This window comes from Triticum urartu, chromosome 2A, assembly GCF_056163025.1.
Source record: "Triticum urartu cultivar PI428250 chromosome 2A, HENAU_Tu73, whole genome shotgun sequence".
In the NCBI taxonomy this organism is placed as follows: Eukaryota; Viridiplantae; Streptophyta; class Magnoliopsida; order Poales; family Poaceae; genus Triticum; species Triticum urartu.
In genome coordinates, this window is record NC_141874.1 from 313,117,005 (window position 1) to 313,127,485 (window position 10,481).

Below are 10,481 nucleotides of genomic sequence, written 5' to 3' on the forward strand. Positions count from 1 at the left end.
GGCCCTCTCCTCCGTCGACCGGGCCCCGAGTCCCCTCGCCCCGCACCGTGTCTTCTCCGCGGCCGAGCCGCCTCGCCGGCCGGCGCCGCCGCCCGCCATTGTCGGCCGCCGCCGGAGCTCCGCAAGCCGCCGCCGACCGCCGCCCGACGCTCCGTCGCCGACGCCCCTCTCCGCCCTCTCCGCCGCACCGCCCAAGGCCGGCTCCGGCCAACTCCACTCCCGCCGTCCCCGCGCCGAACCCCTCCTCCGGCGATCTACCCCAACTCCGGCGAGCTTCAAGTTCTCTGGCGAATCTCATGTTCCGTGCGGCCAGATCTAGATCCGAATCTCGGATCGGTTGACTTTTTATCCCCGAAACCCTAATATTTTGCACTTGTTCATCGCATCGTAAATCTGCATCCGTAGCTCCGATTTGGGCATACATCATATCAAAATGTTCGTCTCAGAGAGCACATCATTTCATCTCATTGCATCATTTTCATTTGAGTTCATCTTGATGCCCGAAATGCTGTTGGAAGAGTGCTATTTGAGCTAATTGTCAGATCTGCTGCTCCAATTAGATATTTGTCATTTTTGCCATGATTATTGTGTGCATGATATGCCCATGAGCTCTACATGTGTTTTGTTATATGCTTTGTCATCTTTCCAGTGGTGCCATCCATGTATTTTTGTGATATGTGTGGTGACTAGCACAAGCTTGCAAAGTGGTGCATTCGTCAATGCTGATTTCAGGGACTTAGCAATTCCACTAAGTCCTTGATCTGTTTATCTCAATATGGCATATGTTCATGTTGTTTCCTAGTGATCCGTGCCTCTTTTGGGGATGATCAGTAAGGATGTTTTGTTTATCTTGTAGTGCTCTATCCATCCATGTCTTTGTTTGCAATTGTGGAGCAACCTAGCTTGAGTCAATCGAGCTCTACTTTTGTCATTTCGTGAATCTGGGCAGATTGTCTACTTGTTAGCGATTTTGCCGAGGATGTTGTAGTTGATCCGTGCATGCTATGTTTTTGTTCTTGCCATGACTAGCTTGTATAATGTGTATTCTTGATGGGTGTATGCTTAGATTTTCATGACTTGCTCTGTAGTGAGTGCATCGATCTCGTAAACATGCCCTCGATATCTGTTTTTGCATGCTCCAGTTTTTCACAAAGTCTGTGATCTGATTATGTTTTTGCCATGTTCACATACTTGCAAATGTATTTTCTGATCCCTTTTGGCTCAAGGTCACTAAGGGACTTTTGTTAAGCTCTTTGAGTAGCTCCATGCCATGCTTTACTTTGCCATGTTCAGGCCATGTAGCATATAGTTTGCATGCTCCGAAATGTGCTACCTGATCTGAAATTCCAGACAAGTGTTAATTTCACTAAGTCTGAAATCTGTTTACCAATTGCATTTTTGTCATGCTTGTTTGAACCTGTTAATGTATGAATTGTCCGTAGCTCAGTGTTCATCTTTTGTTAAGCATCTTGAATGGATTCCCGCCATGTATTTTGTTGCCATGTTTGAGTGCTGTAGCATGTTCATCTTGTTGCATTTAGATGCCTACTTGCTGTATATCGCACACCGGTGCCATATTTGTTTTGCTCGCCATTTCCAAACCGTGTCTCCGATTCCGGCGTTCTTTATATCATTTTCAAGCGATTTCATCTCACCTTTCCAGTGGCACACTTGGATTTCCAATTTGAGGTCAGGTTCATTTATCTCTTCTCAAATCTTGCATATGCATCATATATCGCATCCCGGATAGCATACCATGTTTGCATCATGTTGTTTGAGTTGTGCACGTGGTTGATTGCGTTCATTTTGCTAGTTTGTCTTGTTTGGGTAGAGCCGGGAGACGAGTTCGCTAACGAGGAGCCCGTTGAGTTTGCTTTCGAGGATCCAGTCAACTCTGACAACGTTGCAGGCAAGATGATCATACCCTCAAAATCACTTTTATCTTTGCTTTGCTAGATGCTCGCTCTTTTGCTATGCCTATGCTACGATACCTACCACTTGCTTATCATGCCTCCCAAATTGCCATGTCAAACCTCTAACCCACCATGTCCTAGCAAACCGTTGATTGTCTATGTTACCGCTTTGCTCAGCCCCTCTTATAGCGTTGCTAGTTGTAGATGGAGATTGGAGATCGTTCCTTGTTGGAACATTATTTACTTGTTGGGATATCATTATATTATCTTGTTATCTTAATGCATCTATATACTTGGTAAAGGGTGGAAGGCTCGGCCTTTTTGCCTAGTGTTTTGTTCCACTCCTGCCGCCCTAGTTTCCGTCATATCGGTGTTATGTTCCCGGATTTTGCGTTCCTTACGCGGTTGGGTGATAATGGGAACCCCTTGATAGTTCGCCTTGAATAAAGCTTCTCCAGCAATGCCCAACCTTGGTTTTACCATTTGCCACCTAGCCTATTTTTCCCTTGGGTTTCCGGAGCCCGAGGGTCATCTTATTTAACCCCCCCCCCCGGGCCAGTGCTCCTCTGAGTGTTGGTCCACCTCGTCAGCCGCCGGTGGCTACCAGGGGCAACTCTGGGCTGGCCTACCGGAAGTTTGGACAATCTGAGTGTGCCCTGAGAACGAGATATGTGCAGCTCCTATCAGGATTTGTCGGCACATTCAGGCGGTGTTGCTGGATTTGTTTTAACTTGTCGAAGTATCTTGTAGAACCGGGATACCGAGCCTGATCGGAATGTCTCGGGAGAAGGTCTATTCCTTCGTTGACCGTGAGAGCTTGTCATGGGCTAAGTTGGGACCCCCTGCAGGGATTTGAACTTTTGAAAGCCGTGCCCGCGGTTATGGGCAGATGGGAATTTGTTAATGTCTGGTTGTAGATAACTTGAACCTTAACTTAATTAAAATGAATCAACTGTCTGAGTTACCGTGATGGTCTCTTCTCGGCGGAGTCCGGGAAGCGAACACGGTGTTCGAGTAATGCATGCCGCGGGTTGTTCTCTAGTTACCCGTTTCACGCTTTGCCTTCTCTTATCGCTCTCTTTTGCGAATAGGTTAGCCACCATATATGCTAGTCGCTTGCCGCAGCTCCAGAAATGTTACCTTGCCTTTCCTATAAGCTTAAATAGTCTTGATCGCGAGGGTGTGAGATTGCTGAGTCCCTGTGGCTCACAGTTTACTTCCAAACCAGATGCAGGGCCACACGACTCCGCTCCAGATGACGCGTTAGAGCTCAAGTGGGAGTTCGATGAGGACTCACGCCGTTACTATGTATCTTTCCCTGATGATCAGTAGTGGTGCCCAGTTGGGGCGATCGGGACCCTGTCGCATGTTGGGTTGGTCTTTTATTTTGGCGCCGTAGTCAGGCCATGAGTGATTGGTTGATGTAATGCTATTTATGTACTTTGTTTGATGTGGCGAGTGTAAGCCAACTATGCTACCTTTCCCCTTATTATGTATTACATTGGATGTTCTGATGATTGCCTAACTTGCGATATTGCTTTCAATGCGGTTATGCCTCTAAGTCGTGCCTCGACACATGGGAGATACAGCCGCATCGAGGGCGTTACAAGTTGGTAATCAGAGCCTTCCCGACCTTAGGAGCCCCATTGCTTGATCGTTATTAGTGGCCGAGTTGAGTCTAGAAAAATGTTTTGAGTCATTTAGGAATTATATATCGGAGAGTTTAGGAATTCGTTTTACTTCCCAGTCCCTTCATCGCTCTGGTGAGACATCCTGACGTAGAGTTTTGACTCTTCTCTTCTCAAATTTCACTAAAAAAAAATTTAGGATCACGCGGGTATCTTGGAATCGTTCCGATGGTTTTGTGACGAGAACATTGTTCTTGGTGCCTCATGTCTTTAGGGATTGTGGCAGTGTCCCGGGGAGTTGAGCTCCGAGGTGTTGTCGTCACAATTTTATCGTTGCAGTTCTGGAATACCTGAGTTTAGTACGCCGACATCGAAAATCTCTTTCATGCAGTTCGTTGGTGAGATAACCTCGACGCCACCCAGTACTGGGGCGGGAGTTTGGGAGTATTGCCATAACTTGTATAACGGATGCTTTTCGAAGGTTGAGGTAGATGGTTTCCGAAGTTTTTCTCGGTTATGTGTTGAAGGATGGATACAGCTGGATGTAGGAATTGCTAGAATTGGGTGAGATATTATGCTTCCCCTGTATCCCCAACACCTGATTGCATAACCGGAAAGGTTCGGGAGTTTCATAGGTGGGAATTCTTGTAGCTCTAGTTCTTCTTCCACGGATATTTGTTTTGAGATTGGGATTTCTTACCGTTTATTCGTTCTTGGTCCGTACCTTATTGATTTATTTCTCTACCTAAATTCTAAGTGGCTTCTCAATTTATGGATATGTGACCATTTCAATTGGAATGCATTTGTTCTTATGTTCGGATGTGAAGATGATTTATTGCTATTTCTTTCCATTGGATTCAGCTTCAATATTTGTCTATCAATGTGCTAATGGATGTCAACCTCTTCAGGATGGCTCCTCCAACGCGCACGACTCCGAATCCTGATCCGCCACCACCTCCACCTCCTCCGGAGGTATGGCAAGCTGTGATGGCCGCAACTAATGCAAACATGCAGTTGATCATGCAAATTCTTCAAGAGCGCAATCAAGCGAATCAAGGCAACCAAGGCAACAATCAGAATCACTTTGCTACACTCAACCAGTTCCTTGCTAACGGGCCAAAGACTTTCAGCAATTTTGTTGAGGCAACTAATGCTGATGATTGGCTCGTGGACCTGTGCAAGCATTTCGAGTGCAGTAACATCAGGCCTGAGGACTTTGTCAAGTTCGCTTCCTTCCAACTCAAAGACCAAGCTGCAGAGTGGTTCCAGCAGTACAAGGATTCCAGAGGAGGCCGTCTGATTACCTGGGATGAATTCCGTCAAGACTTCAAAGCTCATCATATTCCTCAGAGCGTGGTTGAAAGCAAGCGTGAGGAATTCCGCAACCTGAAGCAAGGCTCTTTATCTGTCTATGACTACAAAAAGTTGTTTCAGAAGCTCGCCCGCTTTGCTAAGCAGGACGTCCCTGATGAGAAGAGCATGATATATCAGTTCAGGGGTGGTCTCAGAGAAGAAATCCAGCTAGCTCTTGTTCTCTTTGAGCCCTTGAGGTACGATGAGTTCTACAACATGGCATTGAAGCAAGAGGCTGCTCAACTGAGGTGTGATGCTTCCAAGAAGCGAGTCAGAGATGCTACTCCGTCTTCCTCTACTCAAGTGGCCAAGCAACAAAAGTATTGGCTTCCTCCTCCTCCGTTTCGTCAGCCGTATCAGAAGAGCAAAGGTGCCAGTGGATCTTCCCACCCACCCAACCCTGGCTTTTAGAAAAAGACTTCGTCTCAAGCTCCAAGATCGAGTGCTCCGTACCACCGTCCGCTTTCAGAGGTCACGTGCAAAAAGTGCCAACAGAAGGGTCACTATGCCAACAAGTGCTTCAATCAGAGGCGTCTCCCTCCTCCTCCTCCTGTGAGATCGGCAAGTACAGCTATGGTCAAGCATAACACCAAGTCCGCCAAGGTCAATTTGATGAATGCAGCTCAGGCAGAGGACTCGTCAGATGTCATCATGGGTAACCTTCCTGTTAACGATGTTCCTGCAAATGTACTTTTTGACACTGGTGCATCGCTTTGTTTCATCTCGAAACCTTTTGCATCTAAGCATGAGTTGACTTCCCAAGTTATGCATAAACCGTTAGCAGTTGTCTCTCCGGGTAAATGTTTGCTCGCTAACCCCGAGATTCCGGATATTTCTATCATGATGGGTGATTTCAAGTTTCTGGCTTCTCCAATGGTCCTTGGTAACCACGAGGAGCTGAAGAAGCAACTCGATATTCAAGAGAAAATGGGTCTTATCCGGCCTAGTTCTTCTCCGTGGGGTTGTGGTGTTCTTTTTGTGAAGAAGAAGGATGGAACGGACCGACTTTGTGTTGACTACCGTCCAGTGAACAAGAAGACCATCAAGAACAAATACCCACTTCCCAACATCAATGAGCTGTTCGAACAACTCAAAGGTGCCCAAGTATTCTCCAAGCTTGATCTCCGTATGGGTTATCATCAGATTCGAATCCGTGAGCAAGATATTCCCAAGACGGCTTTCAGGACAAGTTTTGGTTCATATGAATACACTGTCATGTCTTTTGGTCTCGCCAACGCTCCTCCGACGTTCTCTCGCATGATGAATTTCATCTTCAATGCCTACACCAATGACTTCGTTTTGGTCTATCTCGACGACATTCTGGTTTTCTCGAAGAACAAGGAAGATCATGCCAAGCACTTGCGTTTGGTTCTTGATAAGCTTAGGGAACATCAGTTCTACGCCAAGTTCTCCAAGTGTGAGTTTTGGCTCGATGAGGTTCTTTATCTTGGTCATATCATCTCTGCCAAGGGCATTGCCGTGAATCCTGAGAAGGTGTGTGCAATTGTGAATTGGGAACCACCTCAGAATGTGAAGCAACTCCGTAGCTTCCTTGGTCTCGCAAGCTATTGTCGCAGGTTCGTGGAGAACTTTTCTAAGATCGCGAACCTCTCTCAAATCTTCTCCAGAAGCACGTCAAGTACGTTTGGTCTCCGGAGTGTGACATTGCTTTCAACACTTTGAAAGAGAAATTGGTTACTGCTCCAGTTCTGACTCCTCCTGATGAATCCAAACCGTTCGAGGTCTTCTGCGATGCCTCTCTCCAAGGGCTTGGTGCAGTTTTGATGCAAGAGAAGAAAGTTGTGGCTTATACGACTCGCCAGTTGAAGCCCAATGAGAAGAACTACCCCACTCATGACCTCGAGTTGGCGGCAGTTGTGCATGCTCTTTTGACTTGGAGACATCTTTTGCTGGGAAGAAAAGTGGACATTTTCACTGACCACAAGAGTCTCGAGTACATCTTCACTCAGCCTAATCTCAACCTCAGGCAGACTCGATGGGTTGAAATGATTCAAGAGTATAATCCGAGTATCGAGTATACTCCAGGCAAGGCCAATGTGATTGCTGACGCATTGAGCAGGAAGGCTTATTGCAACACTCTGATTCTCAAGCCTTATCAACCCGAGCTTTGTGAAGCTTTCCGCAAACTTAATCTGCAAGTTGTTCCTCAAGGTTTCCTCGCCAACCTTCAAGTCTCTCCTCACAAACGTCATGAACAACATGACCGCACACTTGTCCGCAAACATCCGTGTAACCGCGAGGGTCGGCTCTGATACCAACTTGTCCCACCCCGGACACACCCGCCGGTGGTCGTTACTCCTGGCGGGATCTAGACTGGCCCCACAGATCAATACTAGTCTTTTCTGCGCACTTTGTCCTCACTCGTGCGCACCCGGGAGCAACTTCCCGGTCGTTCACCCATCCTTACACTACTCCAAGCTGAGCATGCTTAACTTTGGAGTTCTGTCCGAATGGGCTCCCGGAAAAGAAGGAATTCCTTATTGATATGAGTAGTCTATCATCCCTAATAAGCCAGGCCATGACACATGCGTTGCTGAGCCGACCCGCGCTGGCCAAGTTCATGGCGGTTCCCCACTACGCCTACCTGAAGATGAAGCTGCCAGGTCCGAAGGGCCTCATCACTATCACCGGCGAATACCGCAAGTCCATAGAGTGCGCCCGAGATGGCGCCAAATTGGTCGAGTCGCTGGTCGTAGCCGAGCAGCGGTGCCAACTCGATCAAATCATCGCCCTGGCCAACGAAGCATCGGCCGCGCCGATCCCGACCGAGGATCCGGCCAATGAGGCCTCATTAAAGCCCTCCAAGGAGACCAAGAAAGTGAAGCTGAACCCGGAAGACCCCAGCTGCAGCAAGTACGTTCTCGTGTGCACCCGCCTCGACAGCAAATAGGAAGGCAAGCTCGTCGACTTCCTTCATGAGAATCGGGATATTTTTGCATGGACCCCAAAGGACATGCCGGGTATCCCGAGGAAGTACGCCGAGCACAAACTCCACGTCCGCAAGGACACCAAGCCTGTCCGCCAACCCCTGCGACGTTCCATCGTTGAAGAGGTTGACAAAGCTTCATCATGGAAGTGTTTCACCACCGAGTGGCTGGCCAACCCAGTCCTCGTTCGTAAGAAGATAAAGACCTGGCGCATGTGCATTGACTACACCAGCCTGAACAAGGCCTACCCCGAAGATCCATTCACCCTCCCACGAATCGACCAAGTCATCGACTCCACCGCCGGGTGCTAGCTCCTTACCTTCCTGGATGCTTACTCCGGCTATCACCAGATCAAGCTAGACCCGACCGACGCCCTAAAGACGTCCTTCATCATGTTCTTTAGGGCGTATTGCTAGATCACCGTGTCGTTTGGCCTGAAGAACGCCGGCGCCACCTTCCAGCGCTGCATGCAGTAATGCTTGTTGCGGCAACTCGGCCGCAACTTTAGGGGAACATAGCAATTAAAAATTTTCCTACGCACATGCAAGATCATGGTGATGCATAGAAACGAGAGGGGAGAGTATCATCCACGTACCCTCCTAGACCGTATGCGGAAGCGTTATGACAACGTGGTTGATGTAGTCCTACGTCCTCACGATCGACCGATCCTGGTACCGAACGTACGACACCTCCACGATCTGCACACGTTCAGCTCGGTGACGTCCCACAAACTCACGATCTAGTAGAGCTTCAAGGGAGAGTTTCGTCAGCACGACGGTGTGATGAACGTGTTGATGAAGCTACCGATGCAGGGCCTCGCCTAAGCACCACTACGATATGACCGAGGTGGATTATGGTGGAGGGGGGCACCACACACGGCTAAAAGATCAATGATCAACTTGTGTGTCTCCGTGGGATGCCCCCTCCCCGTATATAAAGGAGTTTACGAGGGGGAGGGCCGGCCCTCTACTATGGCGCGCCCAGGGGAGTCCTACTCCCACCGGGAGTAGGATTCCCCCCTTCCATGTAGTAGTAGGAGGGAAGATAAAGGGAAAAGACAAGAGAAGGAAGGAGGGGGCGTCACCCCTCCACCTTGTCCAATTCGGACTAAGCCTTGGGGGGGGGGGGGCGCAGCCTCCCCTCTCTCTTTCCCCTAAAGCCCAATAAGGCCCATATACTCCCCGACAAATTCCCATAACTCTCCGGTACTCTGAAAAAATACCCGAATCACTCGGAACCTTTCTGATGTCCGAATATAGTCGTCCAATATATCGATCTTTACGTCTCGACCATTTAGGGACACCTCCCCATGTCCCCGATCGCATCCGAGACTCCAAACTACCTTCGGTACATCAAAACACATAAACTCATATTATTGATCGTCACCGAACGTTAAGCGTGTGGACCCTACGGGTTGGAGAACTATGTAGACATGACCGAGACTCGTCTCCGGTCAATAACCAATAGCGGAACCTGGACTCTCATATTGGATCCTACATATTCTACGAAGATCTTTATTGGTCAAACCGCATAACAACATACATTGTTCCCTTTGTCATTGGTATGTTACTTGCCCGAGATTCGATCGTCGGTATCTCAATACCTAGTTCGATCTCATTACCAAAAAGACTCTTTACTCGTTCTGTCGTGGGTTTGTCACGGCAGATGTCCTTGTGAAGGGACTTAGTCGTGGAGCCATCACAATGGGTTAGCTTAAAGGGGTTAAACCGGACAAGGGGACACGGGGAGTTTTATACTAGTTTGGCCCCTTCGAGGAAGGTAAAAGCCTACATCTAGTTGTGATTGGTATTGCTGGGGTTTCGAACGCCAGGGAGCGAATCCGCTTTGTCTGGCTCTCGAGTTGTTGTCTATCCCTAAACCGCGGCCGGGTCGTCCCTTTATATACATAGGTTGACGCCCGCCGGACTACAAAATCCCAAAGCCGGATCATAAACATATCCGGTTCGATCTCTATTCTTCCTATCTTGTAATACAAGTTTCATGACTAGGTCGGTTTACATTTACAGGCCTTAACCCTCCTTTGGGCCTTGGGCCTTTCGTGAAGCACCATCATCCTTGCATCTTCCTGGGCTTTTAATCTTCAAAGAATCAACCCGGCTACATAAGGCCGGTTTACCTCCAGTAGTAATATCCCCAACATTAGGCCCGAGATTGGTTTGAACTTGTTCATGTCAATCTTTTATACTTTAGAAAAATTCCTCCCTCATCATCTTCACTTTGATCTTGTAAACCGCCGTGACATCATTCTTCCAGATTATGATAAACTGCCCTGACGTCATCCATCCGTTGATGTCGAAGATTACCTTCATTTAATGTGTATTCAGTCACCGAGGCGACACCTTTATTAACTTATCCATTGTTTGGGCTCCTCGATTCCCGTACTTGTTGTTTTATTGCTTCGCCTTATAAATAGGGGCAGAGGACCCCTTTCTTTTCTTTCCGCTACCCATTCATCTCTTCTTCTTCCTCTCAACGACCCCGCACTTGAGCGCCGCCGTCATCTTCGAACCTCGCCTCTGCTTCGTCGTCGGCCGCTGCATCAACGTGTTCGCACCAGAGTTCCACAGCGCCCTTCCGGTGCTTCCATGGTCACAGTAAGTGCTTTCCCCCTTCTTTCC

The 10,481-nt window shown here is 48.3% G+C and overlaps 1 protein-coding gene across 1 annotated transcript; it reads left to right on the plus strand.

Annotated features, from left to right (window-relative positions):
- Positions 1-7,433: 7,433 nt before the first annotated feature.
- LOC147984938 (uncharacterized) lies at positions 7,434-7,805 on the plus strand. The gene has a single exon (XM_087541324.1). It carries the CDS (start codon positions 7,434-7,436, stop codon positions 7,803-7,805), a length of 372 nt encoding a protein of 123 aa, XP_087397450.1.
- The last annotated feature ends 2,676 nt before the right edge of the window (positions 7,806-10,481 follow it).